This window comes from Lutjanus erythropterus, chromosome 4 (assembly GCF_056507025.1).
Source record: "Lutjanus erythropterus isolate fLutEry1 chromosome 4, fLutEry1.hap2, whole genome shotgun sequence".
In the NCBI taxonomy this organism is placed as follows: Eukaryota; Metazoa; Chordata; class Actinopteri; order Lutjaniformes; family Lutjanidae; genus Lutjanus; species Lutjanus erythropterus.
In genome coordinates, this window is record NC_139320.1 from 8,976,379 (window position 1) to 8,994,909 (window position 18,531).

Sequence of the window (18,531 nt, forward strand, 5' to 3'; positions counted from 1 at the left end):
TTTATGAATGATGAAGACAACAACTCCTACGATCACGTTACTTCATGACATCATCAGACTCTTTTGTCAGTGTTTTAAAGTGAACTGTCTGTTCAGCTGCACTGATCCAAGAACAGAACTGCCTCTCTGACCTGCTCTTCTTTTGTGTTTCTCTGTGCATCAGATCCTGAAGCGTGGTTGCCATGTGAACGACCGCGATGGTTTGACCGACATGACTCTGCTTCACTACAGCTGTAAGGCCGGAGCTCATGGAGTTGGTAAGATACTGGTTTAAAATGTATCCGACACTACACGACCCTGTTCAACTGCACTGCAGCTGTTTTAGCTCAGCATCGTTCTCTCACTTTTTGATTTTGGGATGAAGACCAAAATGTCTCTCCCAGCACGACAGACCTACAATCAATCAGAACAATGAAACGTGATGAATCTGGATTCATATTTGTGATTCTTCTGTGTTGAGCTCTAAATGCGTGACTTGACTTTTCAAATCTGGCCCGTTGACCCTCCTCTGTCAGTCATCGCATCGAACCCGCCTCATATTAAATAAATGGCTGTGATTGGCCTGGAGACATCCAGGATAGCTGGAAATCTGTCTGAGGTGGAGGGTACCCAGAGGTTTCAGATTCATCTTGTTATTGAAGGGTAATCAGTTAAAGGAATAACCGAGTGTTAATTTATCTCTTAATTATTAACAGAAAATCCCAGAAAAGCCAAAACCAACAATGAACTGATTTTATGAACAAATATTGTCTGTTCAGCCAACGTTAAATTAAAGGCATTCCTCCATGCATACTCAAGTCAGGTCAAGTCCATTTTATTTAGAACCTAAAATCACAACTTTGACTAGTGTTTAACAATTTGTAGAATTTAAAACACCTGCTGTCCTTAGACCCTCGATTCAAAAGAAAAAACACAAAAATGACCTTTTTAACCAGGACAAAAGGGAGGAATCATAGGAAGAAGAACAGAGGTGGGATCAGGTCTGATAGTTTTCTAATGAATAGAGTCAAACACAATATGTACTAAAAACAATCCAGTGGAAGACTAGACTGTAAATAAAGTCCAGCATCAGGTTTTCACACTGATCCAAGTCAGTGCTCCGGGTGTGTTGTTGGATCTGTGGGTGATGGGTGCTGGTGATGCTGGTGGTCGGTTCTGTTTCTCTCAGTTTGGTCCTGGTTTGTGTGTGCAGGCGACCCGGCGGCAGCGCTGCGTCTCAGCAGTCAGCTGATCTCTCTGGGCGCCGACGTGAGTCTGAGGAGCCGCTGGACCAACATGAACGCTCTGCACTACGCTGCGTACTTCGATGTCCCAGAACTGATCCGAGTCCTGCTCAAGGCCTCTAAACCCAGAGGTACACACACATTAGAGCGATGTGTTGTCAAGCTCACAAACCCTTTTAACTGTTTACACTGGTTAAATATTTGTAAAACCCACAGACAGACGTGACGGATGACCAACAATATCATAGAAATAAAATAAAAAGGACAAAATGTGACAACTCAGTTCAAAGCTTAAGCTCAGGCATGGTTAGTTATTGTTATTTTCAGTCCTTCTTCTTCATTGGTGTCTCCACAGTGTTGAACTCAACCTGCAGTGATTTCCACTACGGCACAGCTCTCCACATCGCCGCCTCCAACCTGTGTCTGGGTGCAGTCAAATGTCTGCTGGAGCACGGAGCGAACCCCACAGTCCGGGTACAAACCTGTACAAACGTGTACTTACTTACTTAGAGCATGGAGCTTTTCCAACTTCTAATCAATCGCAGTACTGACAATCGTAGATATCAACAATTGCTTTTTGCAGCTTTTTGCATTTCTTTAACAGTTCTAATTTAAGATTTCTACAAGTCAAAATGTTAATTCTTGATATCAACAGTGCAGTTCTTCATGTTCACTGTATATATCTTCAATTGTTCCTATGTTACAGATATCATCAATGGAATATCAGATATTTAACATTCTGTCTAGTCAATATTAAATTATTCATATGTCAGCTTGGAATTACAGCAAGTAATATTGTAATTTCATATATTTTAATGTTCTTTTCACATATCTGAAATACAAGTGTAACCACTGAAAATCAAATTTGTACTAGTAACAACTATATTAGATATCTACAATTCCTTTTATAACTAGTCAGAATTGAATTTTAGATATCAAGAAAGGAATCTTTAACAGTGAAACTCTCATTGTAGGTATCTTTAATGTACATATCCAAAGTGAACACTGATCAGGGTGACGTATCTGAGATGGTTTGTTGATAAGCTGCACATATTGGAAATCCAGTTGTTGACTTCTGATGAGTGAAAAATGAATTTCACATACCTAATTAAATATATCTGTTAATTAGTTTGAATAATTGAAATGAATTTCCTTCAGTCAGCCTACTGATGAAATGTTGCCATAGATAAAACTAATCTGTACTTTGATAATCATCTTTTTTTCACTTTATTCTTCTGTCTGAGATTGTGTTCATGATAGTTGCTTTCTGTTTGGAAGAGGAGTGTATATGTACGTGTGTGTGTGTGTGTGTGTGTGTGTGTGTGTGTGTGTGTGTGTGTGTGTGTGTGTGTGTGTGCGTGTGTGTGTGTGTTATGCTCTAACCCATCAGTTAGGACTGACATTGTTAAAAAAAACAGACACACAAAAATTTGACTCCACCTACACAGCACTGATTTGCTCAGTTGGTTTTGAAATCAGGAACACACTGAGAACAACAAGACTATCATATGGAAAAGTTCTCATGTGTCATTTTCTCTGTAAGACACAAACTGCGTCGTGCTCATGATCCTGTCCTTGTACCTGAATGCACCTGTGTGCTAAATCTGGACTTTCAGATTGATTAGTTGATCTTGCTAAAGTCCAATCTGCCCCTGTCTTCTTCTTTTCTCCCTGTCTGTCTCTCTGCAGAATGATAAGGGCCTGGTCCCAGCAGATGTGGTTCCTGACCCGATGGACATGAGTCTGGACAAGGCGGAGGCCGCCATGGTGGCCAAAGAGCTGAAGCAGCTGCTGCTGGACGCCGTCCCTCTGAGCTGTAACCTTCCCAGGGCGACGCTGCCTAACTATGACAACATCCCAGGAAACCTGATGCTGTCCTCTCTGGGACTGAAGCTGGGGGAGCGTGTGGTGCTGGACGACATGAAGGTCAGAGACACACTGAGGGAAGACTGTGTCCATGCACACAACAGTGTTTTAAAGCAGCTGATGGTGACAGTGAGCTGCCTGAAAATGTTAGTCAGGAAGGTTTGAGAACATTCAAACTGACAGCAAACAAACTCAAAATACAATGAAAAGATAAAAGATGTTTTTCTTTGTGTTGTTGGATTGTATGAACATCAAATAGGGATTCATATCTTTCCTTAAAATGAGACACTTTGTATCTTGGAAATTGTGGAAACTGAACTTTAAGGTTTAACTTTAGCTACAGTCAAAATGCATCTCTTATATTTCAAGCAACACTAAATGCAACAAGGACAAATAAGCATCAACCTATAGCTTCCCAACCCGAACGCTTTATGTTATTTGGCAAAATATTCATTGCCTGTGATCTGTTTGCTGAGAACAGAAAGTGATATTTAACAGTTATTCAATAAATAAAATTCATGAAAGTGATTCATTTGTCATTTTCAGAGTCATTCCAATAAGCTGAGATGGATTCATATTGTGTCAGCGTTCAGGGGCTCAGTCTGCTGTAGTCACTGACCAATGTTACCCAATAAAGTCCTAATAAAGTCGATGATCACTCAAAGTTAAAAAGTGAAACTCCCAAAAAGATTTTAGACAGATTCTTCAGGAGATCATTGCGTCTTTCTTCAGTGCTGTTCTGAGAGATGCGCATGTCGCCACACAGTTGAATGCAACATATTTCGCCCAGGGAAATGTTTTTCTTCATATGACTGCACTTAAACACTTACGTAAATACAGCTGCTGTTAAATCAATCAACAGTAGACCCTTTTACAGCTGATATCACCTGTTGCACGTTTCAGCAACAGAAGTATCGATCTCCCCCAGTCGTCCAGACCAGTTAACAAGCTGCACGTGTTGAACTAAACAGTATACGACACGTCAGACTGATATTCTAACGGTCAACTCCAGCTGTTGAGTGAGCTGTTTCAGAGCAATCTCTGGTGTCTGTGGCTGCAAGCTGTTTAACATGTTGACTGGACGGAGGACATAATCAAAACTGCTTGTATTTGCAGCGAACATTGACAAACTGTTGTGGTCCGCCATGCTTACATCACCAAACTGTGCGTGACTTGATCATTGTTTACAAACTGTAAAAGGGTCTATAGGCACTTAAATATATAAAAAATCAAGATAATATTATAATGAATGACATGAATATCTGTACATGATAAATAATAACATTTCTGGTGCATCATTAGTGGAAGCTTTATTTGAGGACAGTTAAAGTTTGGGCTTGTTTTATGTGCTGGCTGCAGCAGGTCTGTCTGAGCTCTGAACAGTGTCTTTTCACTGTGTAGCTCCAGAGAGACCAGAAAGGAGACAACAGCCCTCCTGCAAACCTCCAACAGGTTGGTTTTACCGGGCACTGGCTGGAACACAGACTAACTGAACTGACTCACCAGTCTGACCACAACTTCCTGTCTGTCACATGACAAAGTAAAATCTGTTCACCTTCCATCCATCTGTCGATTCTAACAATAAGTTTCTCTCTCACTCTCTCTCTGTCTCTCTCTCTCTCTCAGACCGGCACTCTGAGGTTTTGTGGGACCACAGAGTTTGCCAGCGGTCAGTGGGTCGGTGTGGAGCTCGACGAGCCAGAGGGGAAAAACGACGGCAGTGTGGGCGGCGTCCGCTACTTCATCTGCCCTCCGAAACTCGGTAACAGCACGGTGCCTTTTTAAGAATCATTTGAAGGTGTGACTCAGGGCAAACCAGACTTATGACCACTTCTAACTCGATTTGTACGTACATACTTATATCTGTGTACACTAAGTTTGTACAATAGGGCAATGTGTAATATTAACCATCACTTTACAGTAAAAATAACACCAGCATAATATATATAATAAATATAATAAATGAATGAAATTAAATTTAATTAGGCACTGAATGCCTGCAGAGGCAGCTCCATTGAGTTTTTTTCAGTCTGGGGTGAAGCTGGGCTTAATTATTGTTTGAGGAGCTACATGTGTATAAATATGAAGGCTGGGTACCAACATGGTAACACATATCCTTCCTAAGTCCCGCCCCTTTTTGCTCTGTGCTCCAATAACAACACGCTCTGTTCTCGGTGGAACCTCAGTCAGCTTTCTACTTTCCAGGTTCCTGGTCTTCGCTATGCTCTGTGTTCAACTTGTCTATGTTGAAAAGCAACAAATTTTTAAACTAAATTAAAAGATGTTGCTGGAGCACCTGTAAAGGTCACATATGTATGTATAAGGGCTGCAGCTAAGTATTATTTTCATCATCGATTAACCTTTCAGTTGATTAATTGATTGATCAGTTGTTTGGTCCATGAGAAAATGGTGAAAAATTACGATCAGTGTTTCCCAAAACCCAATATGTCTTGTTTTGTACACAAACCAAATTTATCGTCAGAGAGGACGGAGGAAACAAGAAAATATTTTCATTAAAGAGGATGGAATCAGAAAATGTGGTCTTTTTTTCTTTAAACAATTACTCAAACAGATTAATTATCAAAATATTTGGTGATTAATTTAGTGATGATTAATGGTCAATTAATTGTTGCAGCTCTAACACGTATAATCTCCTCTGAAGTGAGCTAATTCTGGCAAAATGCTGGTTAACTAGGGAGCTAACAATGCAGATAAGTGGCGATGTAGATTAGCTAACAGCTAGCTAATCTACATCAATGTTAGCTAGCTAGTTAGCTAGCACTTTACTAACATACAGGTGCTCCAGCAACGTCTTTAACCATCTTCAAAATGAGTTTCTTTTCAACATAGACAAGCTGAGCACAGATGTACAGACAGATCTATGAACAGGAAGCAGAGAAAGCTGACCTTCAGGTACCAGCGTGCACAACTGTTATTGGAGCACAGAGCAAAAAGGGGCGGGACTTAAACTTTATGAAAACAGCCATTATATACTCATTATATTGTCATTATACTCATTGTACCTGAGTATAATGACAATAAAGATCTTTCTGATTCTGATTCAGTCGTCTTCATTAAGATACCTTCATGTTCCTGACAGGTGTCATAGTGGATCAGGAGGAAGCCTTTGTTGGATCAATGTGTATTGCAGCTGAGCCCACTGTGTCACTTTACTTCAGGCACATAATAATTCTTTTACCAGCTGGTGAACAGATTGGACGGTGAATATTGGACTTAGACCCATCAGATGGACACAGATTCACCTCCAGTGGGATGTTCGTGTTTCTCTGCTGGCTTTGAGGTTTTAGTGTGTTTGTCTTATCTGTCCTGCAGGGATTTTTGCTCCAGTGTCAAAGATTTCCAAAGCTGTGGATCAGACGCCTTCATCCGTCACCTCTACCCCCCGAACGCCCCGCATTGACCTGGCCTCCCGCCTCGCTGGAAAGACCAAGAAGGAGAAAGAAAAGAAGGAGAAGGAGCGAGAGAAAGGTAACTCAGCTGTAATGCTGTCTAAATGTCTTCAAACTGGACCCATTACATTTGGAATAGTACAGTGTGTTTGTGTGGGTCTGTGTAGACAGTGTCATTGAGACGTTGTTTTGTGTGTACTGTGCATCATCAGCTCAGAGGAAGAAGGCGTCAGTAGCCAGCCTGGATCCAGAGGGACTGAACGTAGAGGTTGGAGATCAGGTTCTGGTGGCCGGACAGAAAAACGGCATTGTTCGCTTCTACGGAAAGACCGACTTCGCTCCAGGTCCGTCTGCTGGTCCTCAGCTCATTCTCTACAGTGTTTACTGCACACTGGAGGCTCCATAGGCTTGTTAGTGACATGTGACAGTCTTTAATTAAAGTCAAATTCAAAATTCAACACAAATCTATCAAGATGTTTCTGATGCCAGTTTTCAAAGGCAACTTTATTCCACAGATTTGTCTAAAATTCCTCTCCTCTCTGACTTCTTTTGTTTCTGAAGTAACTCATCTTTTACTTATCATGTTTGGCTGATCTGAACATGACTTCAGCCAAGTGAAAACTGATGAGTGTTATTGCATTTTGTGTGTGTCCCTGCAGGTTACTGGTTTGGTATCGAGTTGGACCAGCCGACAGGAAAACACGACGGCTCGGTGTTTGGAGTCCGCTACTTCAGCTGCCTGCCCAAATATGGAGTGTTTGCTCCGCCCTCCCGCGTCCAGAGGTGAGACTGTGTTTAAGACACCACAAAAACGTTGCTGTTTTATTTACCGATCATTGGTTTGGTTACTGTTTACTAATGTAATGTTGGTGCATGAAGCAGACTGATGGTTTACAGCGTGTTATCCCCACCAGCCAGCCAGAACCAGCATTTGACAAAATTCACTGATTTTTCAGCACGCACAGAATATTCAGTTCCATAAATACATTACCATGAAATATACCAAAAGATCTTTTAGTTTCAGACACAAAAGTTTTGTTTCAAAAGTTCATTCATTCTTTTTTTTTTATAACCTCTTGAATGTTGGTTGGTTTCATCAAAAAATCCACTTTTCAGGCAAAAAAAATGGAGAAAACTGTTTCTGTGAAAGAGACATTTTTAAGCAGAATATCAACTTCATGATTTTATTTTTATTGTATTTATTTATTTTTTTAAATCAGTTTAAATAATGTATGTGACATCACTGTGTGTTAACATTAGGTGTGTGTGTGTGTCCCACCCCAACCTGAAACGCTGTCCTTGAGGCCCGGCGGCTGGAGTGGTCTCTGCACTCTGTGTCAGATGATGCGTCACAGTGAAAACAGCCACTGACAGACTATCTCGTCATTGGTGGGGAAGCAGTGTGTTTTAAATAACAGGACATGTCATCAATGGCGGGGAAAGAGTCAAAATATCTCGAGCATGCAGTTTTGTGGTGGTCCATTATAAATAAATATATTTATTTCAATCAAATTTTCTTCCTCTACAGCAACACCTTCTGTTTGATGTAAGGAATTCTTAAAGTCACCAGTAAAGTGACTGTTTTCACTGTTGTTGTTCTGTCAGAATCGGAGGCCCTAAAGACGGCTCACAGAACGACAAATCCATGGTGAAGAAAGTCCACCAAGTCACCAGTAAGTCTGTCCTTCAGTGTTGGATCAGGCTGATTTACAGGAACATGTATGAGACTCACAGCTTCCACGGAGATAAATCATATTTACCCCTAAATCAATAATTATCAGTGATGTCCTCCTTGTATTAACATCATTAACAGACTGTCATTTATCTGTCCTGCAGTGTCACAGCCCAAACGTAACTTCAACACAATGCGTTCTCCTAAAGACCTGACCTCTGAGAGCTCCATATCCAGGTGAGAACAGAGAGACACCTGGCAGGTAGACTGATCACCTGTCAGGCTGCGTTCACATCCTGTTAGGACCTTCAGTGTGCGTTTATACTTATGTCAGGGGGATGAAGGTCATTTCACAGTTTAAGAAGGCTGGACGTTTACAGAGTTGGCAGTGGTGGAACGTAACTAAGTATATTTACTCGAATATTGAGATATGTGTACTTTACCAGAGTATTTCTATTTCATGCCACTTCAAAACTTCAAAAGGAACCCAACAAAAATATAATGGTAACACAGTATAAGACTTTTTCTGTGCACACAAAATGATTATTTCTCACAAATTTTATTCACAAATTTCTTAGAATCTATGGGCTTCATTTACCAACAGTTCTTAAGAAGAGATTTCATGTTAAACAAAGATTCTGACATCTGCCTGTTTTCTTATGTGGGATTTATTCTCAGGTAAGAACAGAATCTAAAAACACACAGGCACAGTCGTTCGCTAACATACTGCAAAATAATTTGTAATTGCATTTTCTTCAATTCTTATGGTTGAAAAATATTATAGGATCTAAATCACAAATATATTTTTTGAATTTTTATATATCATAATGTATATTATAGGGCTGTGTATCTCACTGACTGAGACTGACTCAATTCGTATCCTGATACATGTTCAATAATACAATATATCTTAAAACTTTTAAATGATCAATGATTCAGTTCGATATGATTCAGCTCTGTCGTGATACGATATGATGCAATACAAGACAATGCAGCGTGTGAATCTTTACATTTTGATTCAATTAACGCTCCATCTGTAGAGTGATGTTAGTGTCAAAAATAAATCCTGATAGTTTGACTAAATATAGTAACAGTAGAGACAGAGAGGAGGAGACACTACAGTGATGTTAAGTTTAGTGTACCTGCTCTCACAGTCACATGACGTCTCTGTGCACAGACTCGTGTCTCTGTTCTCTGCTGTCAGACATGTTTTACATCAATGATCTGCAGCAGAGTTTCTCATCTTTCTCATAAAACACAAACTTATTCTACACTTGAGCGTTATGAAAGTTTGGTGGTGCGACGCAGCACAATGTCACTTCTGTGGCTGTTTTCAACGCCGTCTGTTTAGAGGAAATGAAGAGGAGACACAGGAGAGAGAGGAGGGAGCGCTTGTTTTGTGTTACTGCGGCAGCGGGTGTCCAGTGAGAGTGGTGCAGGCAGAGACAGGAGGACAGAGAAGACAGAGGAAAGTTACAGCTGCAGCTCCTTGATGCCAAAAATGAAACATATGAACGTCCTAATGAGACGTATCGATACGTTAGTGCTGCATCGATTTGTTTCTGATTTATCTTCATCCTTTTACTGATAAAGGCCGACTGAACCGATGCACTCATATCTTACACATTAAAGTCTGATCCACTGGATGCATGAGTGAATCATTACAGCCCTAGTATATTATATATATATTTATAATGATAATTTAAGATTTGTAATAGTTATTGTTAATATTTCACAAAGGATTATACTCTTTAAAATAAATAATCTTATGAAGAAATTTGAGAAAAAACTAACAAAGGTGTTGGTAAATGAGGCCCAATGTTAGTGAGCTCTTCACCTTTGATAATCCATCCACCTGACCGTTGTGGCAAATAGAGAAGCAGATAAAACAGCAGGATTATTGCACAGGTCACAATAAAATGTGATGTTTGATCCTGAAAACAGACATTTAGTAGGCACTGATATTTCACACTGGGTTACAAGTGTTTTTTTCACAGGAGAGCAAAGTCACGACCTGCCGACTCAAACCAAATCTCATATTAATAACACACCACCTTTATTGTGACTTCTGTATATATTTCCAAGTCATATTTGACCCTTTGTTAAACTCCGCCCTCCTTAGTTACTGTTGCTATGCCTGCCAAACTTTCCATCCTCGTACTGCATTTATGCAGTATACAGTGATAACGACAGCAGATTTAACATGTAAACTGGGAATAACTGACCCTCTCTGAGTCCCACCACAGTGAAGGGTCAGTTATAACTTGGTTGTAGATACTGTTTGAATGTACAAGTCGGAAAGGAATAATTACAGTAACTTCAGCGTGACATGAATGCAGCATTTCCATGTTTAGATTCATGAACGTTTAAAGTATGTGATGTTCTACCAAACCAGTTGAGTCTGGGGTTATAAGTTATCACAGCCCTGGAGTAACAATATGCAGTGTGAAAAGCCCTAGATGGAGTTTATGTTTTACTAAAACTACCCTTACTCTTCTCTTCCTGCTTTTCTTCTTTTTCTCCTCCTTCCCAATTATTTTCTTTGTTCTTCTCTACGCTCATGTGTCTTCCTCTTCTTCTTCACTCTACGACCTCCTCCTCCTCCTCCTCCTCCTCCTCCTCCTCCTCCTCGTCCTCCAGGTTGCTGTTCTGCTGTTGGTTTCCATGGATGCTGCGTGCTGAGATGCAGTCCTAACCACGCCCTCCTTCTTCCTCCTCTACTTCTTCACCAGAATGATCTCTCCGCTCTACTTTCTCTTCATCTTTTTCTTTTGCTTTTCCCTCTCTCTTCGTCTCTTGAGACATTCACTGTCATCAGTCAAACTACTTGTGGTGAAACCCCGTCCCTTCTTTTCTCTCTTACTCTCAGCCCAAATCCCTCTAATTTAGCCGTTCTATAGCAAAATCTATAGTGCCTTGTATCTGATCAAAATGTCCTGCATTCCTTTAATGAAACTGAGAATCTAGCTCTGCTAAAGCAATTCCCCCCAAATATTCTCTTTGGTCTTTTCATTTTGTTTTAATAACTTCTCATCCCATTGTCCCCGCTTGGTGTTTTTCCATGTTGTCTTTATTTGGGGCAGAAAAACTGCTGTTCAGTTTCTCGATAACAAAACCATCTAACTTTAGTTTGTGCTGCTACATGTTTTGTTTTTGCTGCTACTCGATTTGGGTCTCACCAAACTTTGATATGAACAGCGATGTGGCACGAGCTAGCATAAACTTAGGAAACAATGCTAATGTTTTAACTCGTTTTGACTCGGCTCATAAATGTATCATGAAATTCTGTAGTATATTCTGCATAAGTACACGAACAAAAACAGCAAAGGTATTTGCCGGATGGCTTGATTATACATTAGTCTGAGTCCTGTGGGGGGCAAAACGGCCGAGACTCATCAAACTGGGCAGCCATGACAGTTGTGACAGAGCCACGGGAAGAATTAGTCTTCTTAGTACCTGCTACACTTCAAACTGCATCTCACACTTTCATTGAGAATTTCAAGTGACAGTTTCTAAACACAACAAAGACACTGACCCTGTTCCGACCTGGCATTAACAGGCATGTTGGGTGATCCAGCTACACCTTGTTGTTGCACACAAGGATATGAGACCGTTGTTGCGAGTGCGTTATCAGTTATGTAGGCGTTCCTTCAATGTGGCCCAGGATACCTTAGTGCTTACACAACAAAAGATCTGTGGTCAAATGCATCCCAGACTAACCTGATATGCCAAATGGTTTGTTACACAAAAACATCTGGGAAGCCATCCAAAGAAACTGTTTGGAAAAGGGTGAGCCCTTTCAAATAACACTTGTCAGGTGACTGGATGAACCATCTGTCGCATCTAACACAGGATAACTTGAACCAAACAGATCAACCCAATGAACCAAACCTGGTTGGAACTGATGCTAAAACCACACCCACAGCTGCCAGTAGTCCCTCCTAGGACACTGATTGGTGCAGACACAAACAGATAAATTGGAGCCTGGCAAGACGGGATTCTCACGTAATCTCAAGGATCCAGTTGCCTCGCAAAGTAAATCCCTAACACTTCAGCAAGTAATCAGCTCCACTTGTGGTCTGATCCCCTGAGACACATGTTAATGCCAGGTGTAAACAGGGCCACTGATTCTGCTCAAAGCGTTTGCATACCTCTGTAGAAAACCTTTCGGATATCAAGGACCCAGATCTGGCTGCTGCTTCCTCAAAAATCATCTGAGACCAAGAACTTCATTTGATGCCTACTGTTCTCTCTTGTGTTGAGACTGTCTCTTCACCCAGTACAGCACTGATCCTGTTGAGACAAGAGACATAGACACTCCATAAGACAAATCAACGGTGGTTGTAAGAGCCATGCTTGCATGGCCTGTGATTAACTTTGATCTGAAGGTTTCTGAGCAACCTGGAGCCCAAGAGATAGTTTCTACACTCAGAGGACCAGGGTTACACATGTAACAGGAAGTGTAAACGTCCATACGTTTGACCCAATCTCAATCCAAGAACACTTAGTAACTTTAAACTGTGTGTGAAGAACTTTTATCACCTGCATGCTTTAATCTCAGATGTCAAACTGAAAACAGGGTCAACCAACTACTGAATTTACTGTATTTTACCACAGTGTTACAGTCAGTTATATTTTTTTATCTTTCAGATGGATGAAGCTGGTATTACTTAACTGTGAGATAACAAAAATGGTTCTTGGTCTCTGTGGAATATCTACAGTCACGTAGGGAATGGAACACATCGCTGCTGAAATTTTCTTACAGCAAGTTGGATTTGATGTAGCTGTAAGCTTCTGATAAAGTTTTGCTTTAAATTGTCGCCCTCTCTGAACCTGCAGGAAAAACAGCTAGATTTGACTTTTTCCTTCATTACATTGAAAGTGATCCAGTTAATTTAGTCTTTAATAGATGAAGTACTGTAGTTAGATATTATAGTGACTGAATGCCTTCAATCTTTTTCCCAATACAAACATTAGTCCATCTAGTTAGAGTTAAAATACATACATATATTATAAAAATCTTATAAAGAGCTGCAGTTGTAATCTGTTGTTAACCAAAAGTGCTAACAGACCCAAAACGATAACTTTATTTGATGCAACTTAAATCTTAAAAAAAAAAAAGAAAAAGTGTTTTCAGCCCCGCTACATGTGATTTTATTGTTTTGTGTTTCTGCCGTCTGAAAATAAGCTTAATTCAAAGTTAACTTGAGCTTTACAACCATATTGAATCATTTTGTAGTTGATTTGTTAACGATGACCAGTTGTACAGCTCTGTGTTCCTCCATCAAACAGTCATCTTGTCCATCATGAGGTTTTTAATTTCCAAACATAGAAATCTAAACCCTGGATAAACTCTTTGTAAAAGTTTTCCTCTCTATTTCTCTCCCCCTCTTCTCTCATCCTTCTTTCTCCATTTGAATAAGACTTCAGTACGTTTTGTGAATGTGAGCATCTGCAAAAAGACAAAACAAAAACACAACTAATCTAAACTTAACGTGTGTGCTTTAATGTTCAAATCTCTCTGAGTATGTGCATCACTGAAAACAGCAATATGTAAACAGTGTACCTATCTCTGTGTGGACATGGTTCCTGTGTTAATGTTTCTTTACACTCTGTAAGCACACGAATACAGAGAGATGAATGCACTCACACTCTGATGGCCGAGGCTGCAGCACACGACACACTGCAGACTAACAAACAGGCAAACATTCTGATGCTTTCAGGCTCAGAAAATGACCAGAAAAGTCAAAGTTACACTTTAAAGTGAACGGTGGATTCAAATGTTCAAGAGCATGTGGGATTTTTACTTTTTCTTTCTGCAGACTGTCCCCAAGTAAAAATACTGTCACAAACTACTAGGTAAATCCAACTGTGGAAATAAAAAGTTGTTGTCTGCATGTTTTATAGGTCAAATCCTCAGGTTACATTTACTCAGTCAGACTGACTTTGTTTTACAACTCCAGAAGGACTTGACTTTACTTGAATTTTGTATTTTTTTATGCAGATGGAACTGCATATTACCTGATTTGTAAATCTCTATCCACGGTGGTCTGTGTCAGTGTAAACTGTGATTTGCAGGATTTTAACTGGAATTGTACCAGTTAAAATCCTTTTGACAGGATTTTTGGTTTTGATTTCATAATTTCATAATGTCAGGTTATGTTTGGTTTTAGTTGGTTTGGTTTTTATACATTTGGTAAATTTCATGTCTTCCTGCTTCTTTTTTTATGTTATGAGGGATGACACCAATGTTTGAAATAACAGTTTAGGCACAATTGTTTTTTGTGATTGTTCATTTTGTTTTTGTTCATTATATAAAACACGGCATGTTGTCCTCTTACGTCACACTCCAAAACAGCAGCAGTGTCCTCACCACCTTTCTCTGAGTCTGACCACAAATAACCAACACAACATTTAATGAGGTAAACATGGCCACTGCCAGTGCTGAATGTCATTTTATTTGCTGATAGTCTGATTGCAGTCAAAACAGTGAATATTGGCCGATAAATCTGTACATCCCTGAATTTTACCTTCATACAAATCTGTTCTTGAATTTTGAAATCCACCACCCTGTGAAGTTTCTGGTTGTGTCTGTGTGGATTCACATAGTTCAGACTGACAGTAAAGAACCAGCAAACTGAACTTTGTTGTTGGTTTGTTGAGTATTTCTCTCAGTTGGTCTTTGAGTTCTGCAGCCTCGGCTACAGGAAACACTTTGTGGTTGCTCCTGCACACCGCTGTTGATAATTGTTCTTTTTGTGACCGTGGAATCAGCTTCAACATTATACTAATGATAACTACAGTGCTTACACTCATCAGGTGTTCAGTTTAGCTTAACCGGGGCTCAAAGCTTTCAATTCTTGCTTAAACCCGAGGCTTGGCTCTGAGTGTTGCAGCTAAATGAGACAGCGAAAGGTCGAGTGGTGCAAGTTGTACTTCACCAACTCTTAAGCTTTGCTGTGAGTTGTGGTTTGAGTTTTGTGTGATGTCCTGACAAGTGGACAGAGCACTGATCAGTTCACAAACTCCTGATCTAGTAGCACTTACCTGAAGGTGTTTTTTGGCCTGACACTGCAGTTCAACAGAAATGGAAAATAATTGGATAAAAGGCATGACGGGTTAACAAATCAGGGGTTCCTACCTTTCTTGGAAAAACTAGAATTCAGAAAGCAAACTTTCTAGGTTTCTTTAAAAATGACAGAAATGACCAGAATTACGTGGAATATGCAACAAATTCCAGTCAGGTTGCTATGACCTCACAATTGCCCAAAATGTATTGTTATACATAAGCCACCAATCAAACTATTAAGAACAAATATCAGCCGATAACAATCAGTAATCGATGATGGGAGCACCCTTAGTTTTAAGATGTCTCTGCAAATTTGTACACACTGTGGATTTGAGCATTCTTGTTGAGTTCACAGTTTATTGAGAGTACTAAACAAACTTAATGTCCGCTGTTATTAGACCAAGATGTCCAGATTCTCCACGTCTGTTGAACTGAAGTCAGACTTCTGAAACACAGCATTGACTCTGGGTCGTTGAAACTCCGTTTAAAATGTTCTGAAGACAGTTTTCTTGAAAAAGTCAGAATGAAGTCACATGATATGCAGATGACTCACTGCTTTACCTTCCAGCACAGAAGCTGTTAGCTACTTTCTCCTGCTGTCCCATCTAATCCTGAACAAAAGAGCCTGATGAACTAAAGTAACTCGACATGTCGTAGTTTACATCTGTTCATAATTTCAAATAGAGGAAATGTTTTGCTGCTACAGCACGCTGTTCATTGCTAAAGCTCCACAGAGTCAGGACCTGCTGACTCCTTCATCCTAGGTGAACATAGATGTCAGTGGACCACAGTGATGGTGAGGTTTGTTTTTGTACAGTAAACGTACAGTACAGTCAATATGTCCCAGTGAAGCCTCTGTCGGGTTGAACATAGTGTTCTTACTGCTGTGTAATGTGGAGCTTTCTCTGGTTTGGCCACTACGTGTCATTAGTGACTCACTGGATAATCATCTCACTACAAACAAGATGTTACATAAGATTTCTCATTACATATTCTCTACTTGTTTTGCTCCATTTAAAGGACTACACTGGTTTTGCCTGTTTTAGCTCTTGAACTACAAATTCCTGTTTATACACATATTTTCTGCTGAATTGTAGCCAGTTTTTCTCAGATTAATTTCATCATTTCCAGACAGCCTTCAGTTTCTGGTCATTTCTGAGAAACTCTATATGAAACCCACTGCAGAACCTTTGCATCTGTGTCATAATTTAGTTTTATTTTATTTGTCTCCACCTGGTAGTATATTTAAGAATTCTAAGACAGTGTCTTAGAACTGTTAGCTGGCTGCTATAGTTTCAGAAATCAAAACAGTTTATCGTACCATACTACCTTTAAAAACAGACTTCTTGACACAGAATCAACCTTTTACAGCAGAAGTATTGCAGCAAGATGAATCAATAAAAACAAGGCTGGTTTGATATCTATAGTATTTGCTGCACAAACCTCGGTTTACACTCACATCAATACAAACTTTTTAATTCATCTGTAAGTGACAACCATTCACCTGCACTGACTACAGTAGTTCAACTACACTCCACTCCAACCCTTTTTCCACCAACATAGAACTTGTTCCGTTCTGCTTTGCACATTTTGAACCCCTCTGAACATTTGGACCGAAAATAAATTGGTTCAGGACCGGAAATGTTGGATCCCAGCTGGACCAAAAAAAAAAAAAAGACCAGGTTTTCTTTGGCCTGAACTGCAAATTGAAGTTTCTGTATTGTGTTTTACAGGCTGTTGTGCATTGCCCACAAATTGATGATGCATCCTTGATTACACTGGTTCTGCACAAGACTGGTGGAAATGTGGGCTGGTTCACCATAGATAGAAGTTCCAAGAATCTGGAACGGAGACAGTTCAAGAACCAGAGCTAACTTGTAAGAAAACAGGTATCGGAGATTTGAAAATCACAATCCCTGGTTTAGGAGAAATGTCCAGGGTTGTGGTGTTTGTGAAAGTCATTGGTGTGCACACAAATTAGTAACATGGCACAAACAATTAACAACATTATTTACAGTTTATAGAAACATATAGTTTTTTTTTCAATATTAGCAATTTTTCTTTAGCTCTGATCGAGGTAGAGTTACCTGCACATCAGTCAGACGTCTCTAGAGCCGCGGGTTATCCCAGCAGATGATATTTTTGTTACTCTCCACAAGATAAAAGTGGTCATTTTAAATCTCTCTGTCTGTATGAACGTCCTTTTCTTGAGAACTGCTCATATTGCTGAGGACCCAAGGGATTGCCGTGTTTAATTTGCTGAAAATTTGGCCACATGGTGGCACTGTAGCCACACTTGGTGAACATGTGAGGATGTGATCCCAGAGTGACAACAGGTGGCGCTGCAGCATCATCATCTAACATCTAACCAATAACCCCTTCAAGCAGAAACACCAGGAGCTTCAGTAATCATCCAGTTTCAAACAGACACTGCTTTAGTGTTAATAATTACGGCAGTGAAACCGTTTATATCGTGACTCATTTGATCATCATTTTTTTTAATTTAACTTCATACATGGGAGCATCAAATGAAATAAACATTTTCAGCGCAGTTGCATCTTAAAGTTTTGTTTCCCCCTTCATTAGCAGCCAGCTCTTGAATATTGCTTGTCACAAAGAAGATTTTTGAAAATGGTTACTGGTTTCCACCTGATAGTCACATAACATCAACCAGAGGTTGATTAAATTTGGATTGTCTTTCTGCAGTTGGTTTCCGACCTCTGTACATTGATTTTCAAATCAATCAAAACCAGATGGATGATTTGAAATATGATCATAAGGAATGGTTTTGATTTGTAGTTGATCAGCTAAAACACTGAGAATCACAGGGTTTGTCCTTTAAATCCTCTATAATCGATCGGTGTATGTGTCTGAGAATATAATGTTGAACTCATTCTCATAGAAACTAACTCAGCACTGGTTGTTTTAACATTAATACGTCTTCAGAATATACAGTATATAGCCTATATTTTGATAACTTCACTAAGTGTACTTTATGTTCTCCAGTTTTGTAGTGTGTGTGTGTTACTTTGAGCTCGGTTACAGTCCATGTGTGTGAGTAACTCCTGTTTTAAAGTGTGTGAAGCTGATGGACGTTAAAAGGGAAACAGGGGAGAAGGAGCATCGGACGTCCTCATCCTAACAGATACTCGCTGCATGCTCTGTCTCTCTGTAACTTTCTCTCTCAGTATTTTATGATTTGAGTTTTTCAACATGTGTATCTTCTTCTTCTTCTCATCAGCATGGAAGTGCTTCTAATAATAACAGTGACAACTCTATGAATATAATAAA

The 18,531-nt window shown here is 39.8% G+C and overlaps 1 protein-coding gene across 2 annotated transcripts in view; it reads left to right on the plus strand.

The window, feature by feature from the left end:
* clip3 (CAP-GLY domain containing linker protein 3) overlaps positions 1-11,487 on the plus strand; it is a 29,639-nt gene extending 18,152 nt beyond the window's left edge. The window contains exons 4-15 of one of the 2 annotated variants that reach the window (XM_084716891.1): positions 164-257; positions 1,193-1,354; positions 1,579-1,697; positions 2,913-3,149; positions 4,491-4,541; positions 4,716-4,851; positions 6,423-6,578; positions 6,712-6,843; positions 7,159-7,282; positions 8,105-8,172; positions 8,336-8,408; positions 10,812-11,487. In XM_084716891.1, coding sequence (XP_084573017.1) covers positions 164-257; positions 1,193-1,354; positions 1,579-1,697; positions 2,913-3,149; positions 4,491-4,541; positions 4,716-4,851; positions 6,423-6,578; positions 6,712-6,843; positions 7,159-7,282; positions 8,105-8,172; positions 8,336-8,408; positions 10,812-10,866 — 1,407 coding nt within the window. In that variant the 3' untranslated portion in view covers positions 10,867-11,487. The remainder of the gene's footprint in view (positions 1-163; positions 258-1,192; positions 1,355-1,578; positions 1,698-2,912; positions 3,150-4,490; positions 4,542-4,715; positions 4,852-6,422; positions 6,579-6,711; positions 6,844-7,158; positions 7,283-8,104; positions 8,173-8,335; positions 8,409-10,811) is intronic. The other variant, XM_084716892.1, reaches the window with a different exon arrangement.
* The last annotated feature ends 7,044 nt before the right edge of the window (positions 11,488-18,531 follow it).